The 20,324-nt window shown below is 41.5% G+C and overlaps 2 protein-coding genes across 2 annotated transcripts in view; one reads left to right on the plus strand and one right to left on the minus strand.

Annotated features, from left to right (window-relative positions):
• LOC142396632 (ATP-binding cassette sub-family C member 4-like) overlaps positions 1–11,909 on the minus strand; it is a 41,226-nt gene extending 29,317 nt beyond the window's left edge. The window contains exons 1-19 of the mRNA XM_075479574.1: positions 11,712–11,909; positions 10,941–11,051; positions 7,683–7,803; positions 7,337–7,561; positions 7,156–7,245; positions 6,786–6,949; positions 6,501–6,626; positions 6,141–6,390; positions 5,497–5,604; positions 5,320–5,409; positions 4,973–5,164; positions 4,772–4,866; positions 4,601–4,687; positions 4,383–4,479; positions 3,550–3,744; positions 3,224–3,355; positions 2,957–2,994; positions 2,592–2,686; positions 2,002–2,148 (exon numbers count right to left, since the gene is read on the minus strand). Of these exons, the coding sequence (XP_075335689.1) occupies positions 2,002–2,148; positions 2,592–2,686; positions 2,957–2,994; positions 3,224–3,355; positions 3,550–3,744; positions 4,383–4,479; positions 4,601–4,687; positions 4,772–4,866; positions 4,973–5,164; positions 5,320–5,409; positions 5,497–5,604; positions 6,141–6,390; positions 6,501–6,626; positions 6,786–6,949; positions 7,156–7,245; positions 7,337–7,561; positions 7,683–7,803; positions 10,941–11,051; positions 11,712–11,785 (2,437 nt within the window). The 5' untranslated portion in view covers positions 11,786–11,909. The remainder of the gene's footprint in view (positions 1–2,001; positions 2,149–2,591; positions 2,687–2,956; positions 2,995–3,223; positions 3,356–3,549; positions 3,745–4,382; positions 4,480–4,600; positions 4,688–4,771; positions 4,867–4,972; positions 5,165–5,319; positions 5,410–5,496; positions 5,605–6,140; positions 6,391–6,500; positions 6,627–6,785; positions 6,950–7,155; positions 7,246–7,336; positions 7,562–7,682; positions 7,804–10,940; positions 11,052–11,711) is intronic.
• Positions 11,910–14,676: 2,767 nt separating this feature from the next.
• On the plus strand, positions 14,677–19,917 carry LOC142396637 (claudin-10-like). The gene is made up of 5 exons (XM_075479586.1): positions 14,677–14,890; positions 19,116–19,277; positions 19,361–19,442; positions 19,527–19,631; positions 19,761–19,917. Exons 1-5 carry the CDS (start codon positions 14,677–14,679, stop codon positions 19,915–19,917), a joined length of 720 nt encoding a protein of 239 aa, XP_075335701.1.
• The last annotated feature ends 407 nt before the right edge of the window (positions 19,918–20,324 follow it).

Here is a 20,324-nt window from a genome sequence, read left to right on the forward strand (position 1 = left end):
TATTGTCGCAAAGCGCATTCACACAGAATAACAAATAAGACCTTTGAGCAGCGACGCTTGAAATGGTAACCTTTAACTCTGAGGACACCAATCAAACACTGGGCCCGTTCAGCAGCAGCGGCACACCTATCACTTACACATGTAAACAGCTGTCAAACCCTTTAACGCAGCACGGACACACAGAAACAAATTACTCACACTTTTCACAAGACAGTGGTGAACGTGGAAGCCGTGATGGGAGTGACAGTTATTGTACGAGGGGGGGGGGGGGGGGAGAATGTTCAGACAGAGGCAAAACATTAAAAGAAAGAGAAAAGAAAGCGGCGGAGCTGACAACAGCTGCCTTTGTCCTGCTGTTCTGTAAAAGGGTTTCACTGAAGGGAATTAATGAGATGAAAAAAAAATACAAAGACTTAGAAGAAGCAAATACTTCTTTATATTGTTGCAATTAAAAAAAAAGAAAAAAAAAGAACCGGCATTTCTCTTTTGGACTGTACAAAAGGACAACAGAAACGTACACTGGAACCGTTTTCTATTAATCCAGTCAAACACAGGGTTGTTTGCCAGCTTGGAGGCCAAGGTGTAATGACTGGACTGGTCACACAATGGTTACTGATAGCAACACAACAGCAATCAGATAGCAGTGTCTGTTAAGCCTCTCCTTTGCCGCATTATTAAACAGATTATTACATTATTCAAAGTGTTTGCTCTGCCCCGTGTGAATAGATTACCAGGCGGGGCACGCCCAGATAAGCAACCAGGTAGTCCAAATGTGCAAGACAACGGCAGGAGTAAGAACAAAAGTCAAAGATTAACACGTGGTCTTTTCCAGAGGAAAGCGTTGTCGCTAAACCTATTTCTGATGCCAGCAGAGATCGCCAGCTCCTGAACACCCTCAAATCATATATAGACTTGTGTTAGCAGCTTATTATGACTCATTATACAGATACAAGTTCCCTTCTTGTTGAGAATTCCCAGCCGAGCTAATTGCGCTGTACACGCATGTTACTATGAAGAGATTAGACCGAGCAATTATCTCCTGACAGGTGAACAATGCCGCAGAAAAATTGAAGTTATCAAAGTGGCCCCACTTGATAGTTGACTTTGGATCCGAGTGACAGATTGTGGTGACATCACTTCACCTGATTAATAGAAGGTCTTTAATTAATGCGGCAAAACCGCCGGGATAAAAACACCAAGACGAGTAAAACATTTTGCAGTTGGGTTTTTTTGTTTGTTTTCTCTTTTAATAGGCGGCGCAAAATACCTCCAAAAGCCTCCAACTCCACTGAAGCAGCAGCTACAGCACAACAACGGTGATAAAATAGTTGAAATTTCTTTTCCGGCGCTCAAGATAAGTACGTCTGTATTTACACAGCTCTATACTCCAAACACAACACTGTCTGAGATGTACTGCAAACAGTATTTACTCAATCGGATTGTTTGCCTTTTTGCACAGTCTCACAGTAAAAAAGAAAAACATATCTCAAACAAATCATGGCTAAATGTTAGGTCTTATCACATTTTATCACGTTTTTTGGACAGAACTGGCATCACAGGCTTTTCTTCCAGCACTGGCTTTCATGTGGCAAGTTAATTCAAATCAAATTTTAAATCCCTTTAACCAACTGTAAACTCTCCAATTCTTTCTAAATTATAATCCATCTTAGATTATTTGATACATATTTACTATTAATATGTCTATCACCATGACTTATGTGCTTTAAATTAGCATCTCAATGCGACTGCATTAGGTTTTTGAGGAATAAGGTCTATAAAGTTCATAAAGGGGAACATTTTGAAAATATAAATCATTGTGTTGCACAGACCTTGACAGTATTTGGCAAACTATGGAGTTAAAGGGTAGGCTTTTAGATGTGGACCGGAAAAAAGAAGAAGAAAGTAACAGTCTGCTCTCTAGTGGTGACCCGGAACAACATTGACTTTACAGCAGGTCCGTCTCACCGTTCTCGTAGAACGCTGACCCCGTGAGCCACTTACCGATCGGGTTGATATCGAAAAAGTGCATCGAAGTCCGGAGGATGGCGTTGAACATGCTGTTGTGAAGGGTTTGGGCCGAGTTCACTAGGACATTAAAGAAAACCAAACTGCGAAAGAAGCCAAACACAACTGAGGTGGCTGTTAAACCTGACAAAAAGCACAGAAAAAAAAAGAAAAGAAAAACATCAGAACACGACAATTTGATTCATGTGCATGTTCTAAGATCAGCCACTGGAAGCATTTAAGTTAACATTATAAGAGCATACAGACATACTGCAATTTAAAAAAAAAAAAATGTTTTATTCAACTAGGTCCCTTTTTTTCCCTTATGAATGCTGCTTTATCGCTTTGAGTACCAAGCCTGAAAGAGTGAAGGCTGAGAGTCACAAGTAGACAATCGGAGCGATCCAACAGCAAAGGACAAGAAAGACTCTGCTATCTCGCTGTACAGCTGAGGCCCATGTGCGCATACATTGGGCCTTGAAGGCCTTGGGCCGCAGCCAAGGAACTGTGGATCTGTTCACTGAATAGCTGCCCTATTCACAGCCTCCAAAGTACACAAAAAGCAACGTGCACTCAGTGAGCTTCACCTGCGTAAACACCCAGGTACAGGTCAAGGTCCAGCTGCTGCGCGAAGCTGCCATTGAGGTGCTCTGTCACACTGATGTGCTTCTGTTCAGAGGCCCTGCGAGTCAGCCACCAAAGGCACAAAGATTCACAAGGACAAACAAACACGACAAAGAAAGAAAACAGCAACATGGAGGCTCTACCCAGAAAAAAAAAAAAAAAAAAACATTCCTTGCATTCGGAGGCATAAGTTCATTTTCAAGAAGAGACGGATAATGTAAGGAAAAACAGTCTGGCTAAGTTGTCTTCTATTCAATCAGCAACCATTTTCAGTCTGGGCTTTTTTTCATTTTTTTTTCAGGTGTTGTAAGAAAACTCAAACTCTCACCAGCATCCCAGCCACCAATCCTGCAGAACAAACGAGATCTATATATGACACACACACACAAACACACAAAAAAAAAATCCTCATTATTTAAGTTTAGTGATGAAACAAAGAATAAACACAAAACAAAATGACCCACTCAAATATCAATTGCAAATCATTTAGTTTCAAACTGAATTCACTTGAGACAGACTATGTATTGTATTTACCCGGTTTGGATTAAAGAGAAGGAAAAAAAAAAACACATAGTGAATGAAGACATTAACTCACATGAGCTAGGGCATTGAGTAAAAGGAGGACCACAAGGACCAGGATGTTAGCTCCTGCCAAGAAATATCTTGCATACATACGCAGGCCAACATTTCCTTCTAAGCGGCTTTCCTCCTCTGCTGGTTGCACTACCTACACACAGAACCCATAGTGTCAATGTAAGTCACCCAGCAGTATGTCAAATCAGGCTGAACTGTAAAACAGACACAAGGCGGGTATCTACTGCTCTCTAGTGGCTGAAGGGATGCAAAGCAAGCACTTTTGTTTTTCTTTTTTTGGAGCGGTTCAGTTGAGTTTTCATGATTTAAGATCTTAAATATGCTTACCACTGCAAGGGACTCTGCCCCCTCAATCAAAGAATACTGAGAGGAGGAAAGGGAAGACATGGAGGAGCAGGAGACCGTGCCAGGGAGAGAGGTCGTGTCCTGCAGCTCCTCGTCCTGGTCCTCCTTAAGCAGGGAGGTAAAATCTACCCCAGAACCTTGTAGCTCGCTGTAGGTTCCCCGTGCCACCATCTGGCCCTGATGAAGAGGGGAGAAGAAGAAATCACGACCATTTCCAACACAGATATGGCAGGATCGTGCCACAACAGCCACGATTCGAGTTACGAACTCACTCGCTGTGAGGTGACAGTGCTGGTGCACCACAGCACCGTGCAGCCCCCCGTTAGATAACTAAAGACTGGAAAATTGTGCCATGTTTAGAAAAAAAACAAAAACATGGGCTCAGAAAGGCTTCTGAACAAAAAAGCGTCAGTGAGCAAAGTTTGTGTTTGTCTTAGCAATAAAAAAAATTTGAAATTCTTTTCCGTTCCACTTGCTTCTAGCGCTCAGTTGAAAAGCCAACATCTTTGATGGCATGTGGGCGAAATAGTGCACATGACACGAGTAATGTTCACGTCTGTGAAGGCACCATTACTACTGCCTGCCTGCAGTCCAGGGCGCTCATCCACTGAAAACATTTGGTCTGATATGACACAATACCAGTCGTGGAAAAGGGGGTCTTTGAACTACCGAGAGGCTGGAATCCTCATATCAAGCAGTACTGGCGAAACATTCCGTTTTCAAAACAGCATCAGCATCAGAGAGCTACTTGTACTGAAAATTCTGTTTTCACCGTCACTTTCTGACACACATAAAGTAAACGCAAAAGCACAAACCTCCTTCAGGACAACAATTTGATCGGCAGCCTTCAAGTACTGCAGTTGGTGAGTGACAAGAATACGAGGCTTCTTCTTCAAAAGTCCACAAATGCACCTGGTGAGAAAGATTCAGGAACAAAAGGCTGCATGTTCATCTTAAAAGGACAGCACATGCAATCGCAACGCGGCTTCAAAATGTTCACCAACAGTGCTGAGATGTCGGTAACAGGACTCACTCTTCGAAGAGGTGACGGCCCACCTCAGCGTCCACGGCACTGAGAGGGTCATCCAACAAGTAGATGTCTGCATCCTGATAAACTGCTCTAAAAACACACAAATGTGGTGGTTATCTCTGTCGCTCTGGCACCAGAGCAGGAGCTGCATCACCTCCATGTTATCCAGCACACCTTGCTAAGCTGACCCTTGCCTTCTGTCCCCCACTGAGGTTGGCCCCTCGGTCCCCAACCATCGCCATGTCTCCACCAGGCAGCAAGTCCATGTCCTGAGTGAGGGTCCAAATGTAACATTGCCAATGACTCAGCTGTACAGTATAAGAAAACGTGGCGGAGCAAATGATGATGAAAAACAAGTGGAAAGGGAACTCTCACCCTCTTGAGCGCGCAGGCTCTCAGAACTCTCTCGTACTTCTTGGGGTTGAGCTCTTTGCCAAAAAGAATGTTGCTCCGAACCGTGCCAGCTAAAATCCAGGGCTGCTGGGACGTATATGTCAGCTCTCCTTTGACTTTGACCACGCCGCTTTCGTGACTCAGCTCCCCTAGTATGGCACTCAGGAGAGAGGACTGACATGTGAAAAACAGAAATGATGATTCAATGCCGACGAAGCACACAGCACAGGTACAAACGGTATTTTGCGTGCCTTTACGACTTAAACAAAGAATTTTAAAGTCGTTTACCCGCGCCCGTCTAAACCCGAGAGTACGGAAACAGACCTGACCTTTCCAGCTCCAACAGGTCCAATAATTGCCAGGAGCTGCTCAGGTCTCACTGTGAAACACACATTCTGTAAAGTCGGAGCTTCAAGAGTCTGAAAGACAAAAAGCAAACGACCTGGAACACGAAAGACTTCGTGCGACGCACTTCGAGGACAAAGAGACGGAGAGAGTTTCCTCACCTTGTCCCAGTAGCATATTAAATCCTGAATTTTCACCATGCAGTCCTTCTTCTCTGCCACAGGAAGTCCCAGATGCTGAGGAGCAACTTCGTCCAGCAGCAGGAATTTCTTAGAAAAAGAATTGAACATTAAGGTTTCACACCATTCACACGCGGTGGCTGTAAATATCCATTCATCCATTAATTCACATAGCCATTTCGTAAACCTTCACTCTTTCTTCCCGAGCCATTCTTTGGTGGATTTGCTGACGCGTTAAGACAATTATTTCAAGTCAATAATAATCAATACCAATCAATAACTACAAGCTGCCAAGTCTCTGAGGCAGTGGAGATACCCCAAACCAACATTTCCACTACCATGCTTCAAAGAGCAGGTATCGTGTTCTACTTCTAAAAATATGACCATTATCTGTGCCAAACATGACTATTGTTACTGTGCCAGATGGACAAACTTTAATTTGGCTCTCGTGTTCCTCAGGGACATTAAAGTATAAAAAAACAAAAACAAATGTCATCTTGTAATGTAATGTCCACGAATTGTATCACCTTTGTTAATACGCACTGTTATATGTTGAAAAGGTCAGCAGTTGGCATGGGACAAGAAGTTTTATACATGTCTGCAGCCGCCGTCTGTGATGCTCTTACCTTAATTCTCTGGATGCTAATGAGAGTTTCGGAGACCTTCTCTATGGCAAACGGGAAAAAAAGTGTGATGGTGAGTCGAACTGCCCCGTAGAGGGAAACCGCCATAAACACTCTGCTCGCCGACAACTTGTTTCCCGTCAGCACGTAAACGCAGACGGTGAAGAAGATGACGAGCTTGCTGGTCACGAAAAACGATGCCATGTTCAGGCCACGCAGGTAAGAGCTCTGCATGATCTTGGCGATTTCCATTCTGTGCAAAGTAAAACATGTTCTGAGTTTTTTTGGGGTTTTTTTTGGGGGGGGGGGGGTTAATCCAAGTAAACGTGGAAACGAACAGCTGAACAGATAGATCTACGATACCTTCTGACCTCATCCACCAGTGCACAGAAAGGCTTCTCCCACCCGTACATCTTTATAACCCGGATCCCAGAAATAACTTCGTTCATTGTGCGAATTCGTTCATCCGTTAACACAGCTGTTTCAGCCCTGAAACGGTAAACAAAAAACAAAAAAAGAAACAAATTGTGGCAATGGACTCAGTACAAGATAAAAAAAAACCTTTCATATGTAAAGAAAACAAACACGTCGAACACGTCAAACACGTGTTTAACACGTGACAAATCTGGGAAAAGGAAGATGTCAGACCTGAGATGTGAGAACAAACGTCCAAACATGGTCTGTATTGGCAACAGGATGAAGAGGACGGCCATCCCCGCGACACACGATGGACCGATCGCATACAGCAACAACAACAGCACAGACACTGCTTGAAGAGGTCCAAGCCACAGAAAGTGCAAGTATAAGGTAACCTGAGGAGAGATTTTGGAGATATAATCAGTGCATGACACATTATAATCAATAAATGAGTTGCATACAAATTGTCATTCAAAGGTTTAATCAAAATATACCCAAAGGAGTCAGTTTGTTTGGTATTTTACGGAACAAATAATGCTGACTGAGCAAAGAATAAAATATTCAAACTACAAACTTGGAGTAAACAGGAACTTTCATTCACCTCGTCAAACTTGTTGACGTCATTGGATAAGAGGTTAACAATCTGCCCCGTGGTCGTTTTGGCCAGTGCGGAGCTGTTGAGGCAAAGAGCCTTTGCAGGAACAAAGGTATCAAGTCAAGTCAGACCGACAGAGCCCAACCAGCAACGTTTCACACTTTGCTAACATTCAGAAACGGCTGACCTTCCGGTAGATCATGTGACACATGGCCACACGGATCTTCATGCCTGCCCGCTGAACCTGGTAGAAATACAGATGATGGAGAAGAGCCAGGCCGACAGATGTCAGAGAGATGCCCGCAGCGTACGTGTAAGCCTCGTAGACTGCGTCTGGCTGGGTCGGGTCGTACCTCTCAAAGTACTCAATCAGCTTCCCGAGCAGCAGCGGCTGAATGACTTTGATAATTTCCTGACAGAGAGCGAAAAAAGCAAAGCTCATGTGTAGATTGGCACCAATAGGTGAGAGCGTCAGCCTTCATTGCAACATTCTTGCAGTAGATGTGTGGTTTCGCCGTGTGACCGCAGTGTACCTCTATAAAGATAGATATTCCGATGAGTGAATATGGCTTCCAATAGCACTGAATGAGAACTTTGCTAAGTTTGGGCGGCCGCAAATCTTTAGCAGCCTGTTGAACTTCTTGATTCCAGTACCTTCGAAAAAGAAAAAAACAATTATTTCCATTCTTATTCACATAACATATTTGATATTTTCCTCAAGGTAAATCCTCGCAGTGCAGGGTGTACTTCAAGCATAACAACCAATCATCAGAACGATAGCCGGAAAAAAGTGATGATCTTCTCTGTGACTGTGAGCAGCCTGGCAAATTAAAGGTGACTTGATTTTCAAAACCTTTCAAATCTAAGATGACACATTTCTTTTTCGTGATTGCATCTTATTGATTTCCATCTTTCACTTTCAACATAGCAAAAAAAAGACACCTTGGTAACTTAGTGACGAGCCTCAGAGCCTGCTAATGCCCGTCCTTCCTGCAAAAAAGTCTCTTCCTCCTTTTCTTTTTTAACTGCTATCCTCAATCTGTTTAGGTTTACATCAGGGAATTGTCAACTTCTTGAGGCAGATATTCAGTTATGTTTAGGTATGTTTTTCTGTTTGAGAAGCCACTCCCAATTCAACTTCAGCTTTAATAAAGAGTATCAGGCAGTATCTAAACATAGCTGTATAAATGCAATATATAAGGCAAAAACAGAGTTTTATAATCGAACAAGCTTGAAAGTCAATACTTGGAATCGTCCCCTTTGTTCTTCAACACTGTCTGAACTCTCTTATTCGAGCTTTCTTGTAATTCCTTTAAGTAGTCTCCAGGAATAGTTCTCCTGGCTTCCTGAAGGACATCCCAAAGCTCTTCTTTAGATGTTGGCTGCCTTTTGTTCCATTCTCTGTCAGGATGATCCCACGTTCCAGGCTCTCGGGAGGATTCATCACTCCATAAAACCCGTTGCCACTAACTTTTATTCCAGTTCTTGTGTCATTTGTCAAACCTCGGCCTTTCTCCTTTTTTTTCCCTTCCTTGAGAGCGTCTTCTTGACAGCCACCCTTCCTCGGAGACCATCTCTGATGAGGCTTCAGCCAACGGTAGATGGATCGACCTGAAGGGCATCTCTCAGGTCCCGTGTCAGATCCTTGACGGATTTGCTTAACACAGTTTTATCTGCTGCTGATAGATTTTTAGACCTGCCACTTCTTTCACAATTTTTATTAACGTGAAAAACAAACGGCTGAAAAAAATTTGTTTACAAAGTTTTGAGAACCATTGCTCAAGATGACTTGAAAGGATTACGAGGACATCTGGCTCCTTGGAAGCAAAATATAAACAAAGGTGTCATTTGCATGGCACTGTGCCAGTCTTGCTTAAAATGCTCCGATGGCTGTCTGATTTTTATTAGAGATTAGTTTATTTTACTGTGTAGATGTTAACTAACTAGGATTTAGGGCTGAGCAACTTTATCGATACTGCGATATATATCGATATTTCGTTTCCCGATAAAGTATCGATTTTTCAACCGCGAGTATCGATTTTTATTTTTATTTTTTTAGCAAACTTTATTGAAAAGTCAGACGTTACAATTAGTGAAAACACAGAACATTAAGGTAATACAATACAATGCCAAGGGGGTCACATTCTAAAAAACAGTGATAAATTAGTTCACAAAAATGTTGTATAAAGTGCATAGCTCTCACGTTTGTGAGATGTTCGTTTGTTTCTGTTTGTCTGGCGGTCCTTCCGGTTCAAAGGTTGGACCACCAGTCCAATCAGCGACGATTCATGTCAAACTGTCCCTTTTTTCCCCCCAGAAAATGATGTAAGTGTATCGAATCCTATGGAATCCTAACAAATAGTATCGAATCGTATCGTTAGCTGAATATTGTGTATCGTATCGTGAGATTAGTGTATCGCTACAGCCCTACTGGGAATAAGATCAAAGAATCCAGTATACACTGAAGTATACATTGAAGTTGTCCATTTTACATGGACCTGTATCATAATGGTAAAATAACAATTAAGACTATTCTGGGTTACAAACCATATTGGCAATTCTAAGAAATCTGCACCAGGGGGTCACACTGACATCTCAAGTGGAGATACTCATGGTGTTCCCGAAAGAGATACTCCCTTTGCACGTTATATGAGTAAATAGATATCAGCCAGTAATAGCAAGCAAGTTCATTTTTACGTCTCCTTTCACCAACGTTCCATTGGAAAAAACTTCCATCTACAACCGCCCAAGGAAAAAAAAGGGTCTCCAGCATCAACGGCAGTCACTATGATCAGAGCAACAGCAAATCCTGCCTGCATGTGACAGTTTGAGAAGTGCCGTCTATATATAGGTGGGCTCACGTCCAAGTGCAATGCTACCTCTGATGCCAAACTGCCTCACAGAGGACAGCCTCTCCCATATACGGGAGACGTGCAGGCAGAGGCGAGACGTGCCTTTCTGTTTGGCTACAACATACTTGGACTTTCTCCCAGTGGAAAAGAAGGCCAATTCAAGATGACTGCTGCTTATTGTGAGAGCACAACTCTGCCCATTGCATGGACCAGTTTAAGACAGCCTTTTGTAGGATAGCAAGAAGGGTCATGAAAAGGCCAATTTGTGATCTTGAATGCCATTTGTTATCATCAACACCGAAGCTCACGCTGGCAGTTACTAAAAATCCAAGTATGTTCCGAGTGGTCCATGTGATCTAAATTTGCGACACCTGTTGTTACTCAGTAATTGTGCTGGTCATGCACCCCACAGCACATACATAGCAAGCAACAGTGAGAGGTGTACGTTGGAGGTTTGTGCAGTTTTAGCAGCTAAAAAGTGTTAAGACGGATCACTGTCCTTTTGAAATCTTGTGAAATGTAAGTGGAAGCTGGCTTAGAAATGGACCCGTCAAGATGGAGAGGTTTTAAGGGGTCGGTGGCCACTGGCAGGCCAATAAGGCTAAAATGGCTGCAAAATACACGGATATGGGAGGTTTCCAGAGAGGACAGGATGACTGAATTTTAAGTGAGACATTGACGGTGGATAAGCTGGGGGTTTAAATCTGAGCCGAGTTGAAAGTTTATATCCCTCAGCTTTATATGAAGCGTCGAAGTTGTCTAAAACTCAGGTGTCTGAATTCATTAGAATGGGTTAACTTTGGATAGCACCACCTTAAAGATGACTGTAACAACATGCAGGAGACGTATCAGTTTGGTCCTAAAAGACAGCTCTACAGTACAGATGACTAAACTTAAGTACCATTAAACCAAATCAGTAAAGGAAAACTGGCGTCTTACCACTGAAGTTCCTCTCCAAGTGTTTCAGACGCATCCTCTGGGAGAACTTTGTACATGTCATCTTCTTTCAGCTTCCTTTTGTATCCGATTCTGAACAAAGGGTTCAGCCAACTGAGGATAAACGGATAAGTTAATAGTTATTACATGGCCCACTCTTCAAAAGCTCTTTTACGTGAATTTATGGACTTTTCAGAGATGATACATGTACCCTTCCTCGATTGTAAGTCAGATGTAAAATTACACTTACTGTCACAGCACATTCAGTTGGAAATAATACTTAATTTGTACATTAAATGCTTGACAGTTATTTTCTTTTCTTTTCTTTTTAATTAGTTATCATGATGATCTGGCTGCATGATGAGACCAACGTTGAAAAGACAGTTTTATACTATACTTAAACTGCACTTGGTTAACTTATTTTTTATTTATAAAAATAGGCCATTGGTAAAAGAGTGGTTTTAGTTCTTTAACACCCTTTTTTTCACAGTTGTTATTAGAATCAAATAAAATGAGCTGAGTATGAGTATGAGTTAACCTCTTGAGTACTACTTCACAACATTTTTTATTTTATTTGTTTCTTTTTTAATTGAAACCAGCGCCTTCTCCTTCGCGTGACAACGGTGGGGATGCTCTGCAGCTTCCTGTTGTCACATCCATGGACCGCTTTTCCCGAGTGGCCACAAAACTGTACACACCCCTGTCACACTGGAGAAAACACCCCCATTCAGGTAATGTCACGCAAAGCTGTCACTGAGAGGTCGGTTTTCTTACCAGAAGAAAATCTTGGAGAGAAGATTAGCTGAAGCCGACGGATTATCCTTCGCCTCCCTCTGCAGAGGTTCCATGCCCCCGACAATAAAAGCGGCCTGAAGGCTTTCTCTGCAGGCTGTGAGGCGGAGGGATATCGATAAACACTCAAAAGTGGAAACACTTTGAGCGCACAGCAGGTGTGAACCTCACTGTCTGCCACTATTACACCAGCCGACATTCAACACGGGATTACCCCAAGAGAAAAGCGGCCGGCTTCGCTGGCCAGCAGGCTGTAGAGTGTGTGAGCACGTGTTGTGTGACCCCGCCCATCACGTGGAGATTGGCTGGTACGGATGTCAATCACTCCACAAACTTTATGCCCTGAACTTGATTATCTATCTATCTATCAATCTATCTATCTATCTGGACTATATCTATAATGGACTTTTTAAAAACTGTTTGAAAGTGTGGGTAAATGGAAGGAAAAATATAAAAAATGTCTAATTGCATTATTTCAGTCTGCATCCCACAGGAATCAGCAGTGCTTCGAAGTGACTCAGCAGGCTCATGCATAGTTTTACCCGGGCCTCACCCGTCCAAGGATAACGCGTGCAGTTTTGTGGCTCAATCCTTGTATGGTATTTGGGGTCAAATTGAACCGTTTCAAATTTTCAAAAGAAGAAAAATGGTATAAGTATGCATTTTTTCTACCTGAAACTCAATGACCTTAGCTTATTTTTCTGTGATACAGAAGTTTTTTAGCACACATGCTACAATAATACCCCACACATTTACATCCTTCATACGGTCTTTGGGTCATTTTGACCCGCATGCACAGAGACACACAGAAACATGCCCACACAGACACACACAATGTTACATTATTATCATCAAAGCACACGGAAGCTGTTTGTTCTCACTTTCTTTTTTAGATGTTATTCCATTACATTTCTCGCACTATATGCTTTACACCTGCATGCCCAGGGGTTGAGAAAAAGAGATAAATATAGAGCCAGCTTGGCTAGCACCTAGCATTATTAAACGTACAGTTATCATATACTAACTATTAAATAAGGCAACGATCGATGCTTGCTGTCAGAGCACCTTCGTGCTCGTGCGCGTTCATGTACTCTAGAGGCGTGCCTTCGGGGGGAAAGTGAAGAAAAGGGTTGGGACTTTTTACCTGTGTATTTTCAAAATGCAGCTTCGCTGGACTCAAAATCCAGGATCTCCTACCCTACCTTTAATAGTTTATGAAATAAAATTTTATGTTAGAATTGTTTTTAAAGCCCCAAATATGTACCGGGTCAATTTGACCCGAAGGACACCAGAGGGTCCCGAAAGTGACCATAAGACCATACAAGGGTTAATTCCACCACATTTACCGCTGAAACATTCTCATTTTTTTTGAGAAAGTCGTTGTGACATTTTTCGGACTGATAGTCTAACATTAATAGAATAAAGGGTCTTGTGTTATAAACAAAAGATAATTTGATGACATGCATTTTCTTGAAGAATAAAATATCATTTGTCAACCGTTCCTGAATGTGCTAAAAAACGGTGTTTAGCACTATTTAAAGTGTCCATCCCGTTTTGTGTGTTTAGTCACTTTACTTTCATTCCTCAGCCCCTCCTACCTCCCAATGTGGACTCTCGCGCCTCTTAAATGTGATGCAACAATGTTTTCGTGCCTATTTTCCAAAATGCACTAAACACATGTGATCCGTGATGAAGTTACTCCAGGATCACGTTAGCACGGGGGAAAAAAGGTGGACCCAAATGTTTTCCTGACCATGTCACATGTGGCCAGTTAGACTGGCTTGAATAATGCCGGGGAAGTCCCTGTCCAACATCCTCAAGTGCAGCCAAGATGAGAGAGGTGGTCAAACAGGAAAAAATGTCTCAGAAAATAGACCCACGGCACTCAGCACAAGCAAAGTAAGAAATCCAGAACTGTGCAACGGATAGTGTCACTGCAGGTATATAGTTGGGAATATTATATTATTAAATCTGGGAATGGAAGTTAACTTTACTTATCTGTCACATGGGAATCATCAGAAAAACATTGGAGGTACAGTGAAAAGAGGGACCACTGATCTCTGATTTTGGTTCAAGATTCAATTTGATTTATCCGGACTCATTTTGATTCTCTAACAGGGTTAGTTTCTGGGCTTTTTCTGGGATTTTTCACCCCCCATCTGTAACTGAACAGGTTGAATTTGTAGAAGTTCACAAAGAGACATGAAAGACATCGATTTTTGGCGACGACTGTAGTTCCTAAAGCAGTCTGTGCAAACTTCTGGAGGAAAGATTCATCTGAAATATGTATGAACATGTCTGCTGCTGAAAAAGTAACTGATTGCCTGCATGAAATTAAAGATGGTCATATTGCTCCCCTGTTCATTTAGATCATTTAACGTCAAATAGCGAGGTGATTAACTAATGACAAGTATTATATGTCGCTTTGGTCTTGATTTTCTATTCTTTACACTTAACACAAGTAAGAACATACATGTTCATATATGAATTGGCAATCATTAGACTTTCAGTTACTACATGCTGTTTTTGGAAATAGATGGACAAGTAACTGGACTTTGTCACCTGTTTGTCACCTGTTTTTTTTTTTTTGGTTTAATGATTACTACTTTATTATTCTTTATGTTAATATCATACTTGATATTATTTTTAGACCAGAACCTGTACACTCGTGGAGAGTCCGCTCATTCTCTCTATCCAAAATTAATACCTAACTGCCACCTCATGCTTTCTTTGCTATATCACTGTGAGACACCCGTTTGTGTCCATCCCTCGCCCCTGGATACCCAGGCAAGATGTCTTGCCTGTTAATCATCTCAGTGAAACACATGTCCACAGTGTAATTTGGTTGCCTGAGGACATTTTATTCCTTCTTCTTCTTCTTTTTTTTTTTTTTTTTTTTTCTTCCTTGCATTTGCCAAAAGACTGTTACCATATCTCGAACCATCAAATGTCAGGCTTGCAGATTCTGGCTTTTCTCAGCGGTGTGGCCGGTCTGGGTGCCACCATCGGCCCCACGGTGTCCAATGAATGGAGGGCCACCAGCCGGGCGTCCTCAGTCATCACGGCGACCTGGGTGCTCCAAGGTCTGTGGAACAACTGTGCTGGAAATGCCATTGGAGCGCTGCACTGCAGACCACATCATACTATCTTACGGCTGGAAGGTAAGATCAGAGGGTCACTGCGTCACGGCTGCTGGATGGAAAATCTCTTCTGTATCAGTCTTCCACAGGGAGCATTTGTCTTTGTTTGCAACCTTCATCGTTAAATGGAACGCAAATTGTTGCAGCACATCTTGTGAGTCACAGATGCACGGTATTATTTGTAAATCGTCTTGATGTGTAGTAATTGAACAGCTGCTACTTGTTTACAGAGTAGCAATGTGTTGACTTGGTTACCAAACTGCATAGCCTATCTGGTGATTTATCAGGCTGCTGCCAAACGTTTTCAGAAACTTTGTCACATAGATTGCAATAGTAGAACACAATATTAATTCCATGATTAAAAACATTTAGGATATCAGTGATTTTATGTGTCCATTATGCACAGAAATACCTGCTTTGCAACTGAGTAAATATATATATAATATATAACAATAATGATATTGAATATATATCCCAAACAGGATATATTTAAAAAAGTCTTCGTTTTAGACATGTCTGCACTTGCTCATCTTGAAGAGTGTCATACTGTGTCAGTTTGTCACATACACATCCCTGCAACATAGAAATAAAAAACACTTCTTTCATATGCGTTGTATTATTTTCATGAATTTTTTTTTTTTTTTTTATGAAAATTGCTGTTTCGATAACTATTTTGTTACCTGGTATCAGATTTCAAGCAAAAATTACTTGTGCGCACTTATAATACGAGACAGAGAATCATCCGAGTATGTGATGATTTTCTTCTCTGTTACAGATTATGGCTGATGTGTTAACTATGGCAAATGTGTAATCTTTTTGTTGGAGATGTCAAACTGAGAGTGTTTCTATAGAGCCCGGCTAGAGTGGAAGTAAACAAAAGTGGACCAGCTAGAACGAAGGTTTTTACAAGAGAATTAACCCACGAATTCTCTCAGTCTGATTATGACCCCTTGATAAATTTTCACCCTGTTTTCATTTAATTGCAGTTCACTGATTTGGTTGCTTCTATCTATAATTGTGTCGTACAGGAAGACAAAATGAACCTGATATACAGTTAGCTTTTACCACCTGACAGAAGTCATCCTGACTCACTCAGCATCATAATTCAAACATCAATAGAGCCGTATGCAAAAGTTCATTCAGCCTTGGGCATCTTGTTTACTTTGCTGACTTTCATCACAGGGAAATAAAGGAATACAGTCCCTGAAGTATAAAGAAATTCATCAGTGTTCAAGTCTGAGGACCACGGGCGCTATTAAAAAAAAAAAATCAGGCTGTGTTTCTTAATAGCTCCTGATGTATTTTGCAATATGCTCCAGATCATTGTCCTTTACAAAAGCCATAACCTTTTTCAGTTTTACTTTCTTGACTACAACTTTGGGACATTTACACAGAGTTTATCCTGTTAGTCTGTGGAACAAATATTCACCATTCATTTACTTTACATAGAAAATTCAGGTTTCCTGGCTCACTTGCTGCCGTACCACACAACGTGTGATATTTTCTTCTCCCAATACCCGCTCTTGTTATCAAAAACTGCTCCAAAATGAAATATTTCAATCTTTTTTGTTGTTGTTGTTGTTGGCAACATAAATCCATTAGTGCCACTTTGTTGTTCTAAACAAAGAGGACACAGGACAGGTCAAGAGGTCACAGGCGCTGCAACTTTGGGGATTTGGGGACCTCTTTTTTCAATCTTTCTTCAACAATATTCTCTAAAAAGTAGACTGTAGACAGCTCCAGTTCCCAGCAGCAGATCTGAAAGTTTTTCTGGTCTCCGAGATTTGGTATTGACTTCCACATTTTCCCTTAACGTGAGAATGGACTTTGAGAGCAAAGAGAAGTTTGATTCCTTTTTTTGTCAGGATCTGTCATCTTTGATTGGACACACTCGGGCAGTTGCGGAAAGAAGTCCAGAGTTTTGAGCAATTATTTATAGACTTCATAATATCTATAATGACTATTCATACTTCTGGACTAATGAGTTAATGAGGTTATGAAACAAACAAAGTTTTGCAGGTTATTCGTTTTTCCTCCACTGAGAACAGAGCTCCACTGCCTGGCCCTTTGTCTGTTTGTCAGCATGATTGCTCTAAAACTACAAAAAACAAATTTTACGAGACATGGCATAGGGTTTGATGACCCGTTATTTTTGGCTTAGACTAAGATCCCTTTCATTAAAATGGTGAAATACATTACTGATAGCGGTAGAGAATGCCTTCTTTGAGTGCTCCGTTGCCCTTATTCCAAGAGCACAAGTTAAAAAAAAAGTAACTTTTAATGTAAATGTTGCTACCTGCTTACCCGCTGGTACTGTGTTTATTTCTATATTTCAACTTTTTGCAATGTGTTCTCAACATCTAGTTTACAGACTGTTTTTAGAGATTCTGAGCTCCACCTGACGGCAGCAGAGATGTTATCCACAGTGTGCAGCCACCAGAGGGAGCTCTAACCCACATTATGACAGCAATATGGACGCTAAGATGTGTATGACATCATCCTCTTCCTCTTCTCCTTATTTATTTTTCTTTTGTTTACCTTTGTTTTTCAATCACCTTCTTCACTGATCACATTTCCTTGACATTTCATTTGGCTGTTAAGAAAGTTAGGCATCTTGTTAATGAGTCATCGAAATCCTGCTATTTTAAGTCTGAGAGGAAGCTGAAACACTTGTCGTGTATTAATCATCGATGCCACTGCAAGGTGACATATGGAAGGTGACATTTATCCTTTCACTTGTTTGTTTTCCCGGTCATTGAAAATGACTGAACTCCACTAAATGCCTGTAGTGATATGCAAAAGTTATACTGAGGAATGAACTCAGAGATGGAAATTAAACTAACCATGTAAAAGAAGAATGGGGACAAATGAGACATTTACAGACTCTTTTTTTTTTTTCACATTGCAGACAACTTGACATTTTTATTGGTCTATAGTAGGCCAATATGCCCAAGAAAAATGGCAGGATATGAATTGTTTTATATTCAGATAGATGCTTGAACTTTAAACTCCTTTCCTGACGTCATCACAAAATGTCCACACCTTGAACTTTCAGTCCCCATCAGGTCAACTCTGAGTCACTGTGTCGTTTTCTTTGTGAGGGGGAGGAAAACGCCATCATAGACCATTGGCGGTCCTGTTGACGTTTAGGGCCAAACTCCTCCCTTCAGAATATAACCGTCCACGACACATTAACTATCAATCCAAGCCTATCCATTGAACCCACTCGTCTTGAGCCCTGCAACATTTTTTGAAAAGTCTTACTAGTCTGGGACCTGTTAATCAATTTCCGCTCCTATTAGTTTAACGACCCGTCTTAGAGGTGTGGAGGAGTTGTCTCGACAGCATGAGCGGCATGATTCAGGAGATTTTGGCCTTTGTTTTAACGACCTCAGGGTGGGTGCTGGTGTCTTCCACCTTACCGACGGATTACTGGAAGGTGTCTTCTCTTGATGGAACAGTCATTACCACAGCTACCTACTGGTCCAATCTGTGGAAGGCCTGTGTCACTGATTCAACAGGAGTCTCCAACTGCAAAGACTTTCCCTCGATGCTGGCACTGGATGGTCAGCTCTGTTTCTCATCAGATGACATGTCTTTGACTTTATCCTGACCTTTTAGTAGCTCGCCTTTAGTTGTGTTGCCGTGATTTGTGCATGTGTGTTTTCAGTTCTCCGATCTTTTTCTGGCCAATGTGATAATGTGCGATTATCTTTCTTTTCCATATCTATTTATCCTCACTGACCTGTCTTCAGAACTGTCAAACCTTGGCTCGTTATCTCTCTCAGTTTTGTTGGAAACTTCAAGTTTAAATTTATTGCCATTTTGGATTATTAGATATCCCAAAGTCTAATGCAAGTTTCCAGGGCCAGACTCACTCTCCTCTAAATGTGTCAATGTTTAGCCTGTGTTCTCAAAGCTAGAAACCTATAAAGGAGATTTACTGGGAGCCTTAGGCCGTTTACCATGGATGACTGGTTTCAGGGGTTAACTTCCAAGGTAATATTTGCCTCAAAATCTCATCTGAGTGGCAGGTTTCACACCCACAGTCACCACAATACCAAAAAAAAGTCTAAAAGCAATTGAACTTACTCATGACAAATTCTATTGCTTGATTTTACGTGTAAATTGGTCTAAAGGTCAATAACTTATTGACCTTGGATGATGCAGATGTGAGAAGGATTGCAGAACCACTAAATAAAGGCAGAAACTTCTCTTGATTGCTTCTTTTTTTGAACATTTGTAGGTTACATCCAAGCTTGCAGAGGACTGATGATTGCAGCAGTCTGCTTGGGTTTTTTTGGTTCCGTGTTTGCCCTCGTGGGGATGAAATGCACCAAAATTGGAGGGAGCGACAAAAACAAAGCAAGGATTGCCTGCTTTGCTGGCGTAGATTTCATTCTTAGTGGTAAGTATCGCTTACCCGCTTGGCAGCATATTTCTTGATGCAATTGAATCTCCTTTTCGTGTTTGTTTTGTCTTTTTCCTCAGGTCTCTGCTCGCTCTCTGCGTGTTCCCTCTATGCACACCGGATAACGTCAGAGTTTTTTGACCCAATGTTCGTGGCACAAAAGTGAGGCGACACCTTGAAGTTAGAGGATTTTGTGTCTGGACCAATTTAGAGACATTTTCCTAACATACAGCTGTGTATTTCCAGGTATGAGCTGGGAGTTGCTCTCTTCATTGGCTGGGCAGGTTCTATTCTCTGTATCCTGGGAGGCAGCATGCTCTGCTTCTCGATTGCAAATTCTTTTTCCAATAGGTTGGTATGAGCAATACATTCTCCATTCACATTTTGCTCTAGCTCATTTTATAGGGCAACCTGCTGTGCTATTCACGTCTGTGAGTCTCCCTTTTTGTAAAGATGAAGCTGTGTTCTTTTTCTTCATAGCCAGAGTCAAGGGAACTATATCTACAGAGGTGCTGTGTCACACTCTCATATCTCCTCCTGCCCAAGAGGGAAGGCGAAGTCTGTGAACCAGAGTCCCCCTGTAGACTACGGCAGCTCCTCCAGGATGCAGCAATTTGATAAGAATGCATATGTGTGAGGGATGCGAATGCGAATCATTTTTAGCCACCGCTGGGTTTTAAAAGTTGCACACCATGCTGAAAGATACAGCGTATTTGGAGGCTTCTGTTAGACAACAGCAGAATGTACTGATTTGTAGCTCACCATGAATTTGGTTTAAAATATTTACATGTTTCCTCCAGGGGTATGAATTTAAAGCTCTCTTGTACAGTTTACTTTCTGAACCTAAAATACTACAAAAAATGGGACCCTTCAATCAAATTTGCATTATTTTTTTCTACATTTTGTAACTATATATTGCGATAAAGTGCGTTGTTTTTTTTTGTGAAACATTGATTTTGGTGGTTGTATCTTTAACTGTTTGTAACCTCTTCTTGTTGTTAATCTGTAATGACAGCCATTTCATCTTGTTCGACATGACATAAC

This window comes from Odontesthes bonariensis, chromosome 12 (genome assembly GCF_027942865.1).
Source record: "Odontesthes bonariensis isolate fOdoBon6 chromosome 12, fOdoBon6.hap1, whole genome shotgun sequence".
NCBI lineage: Eukaryota > Metazoa > Chordata > Actinopteri > Atheriniformes > Atherinopsidae > Odontesthes > Odontesthes bonariensis.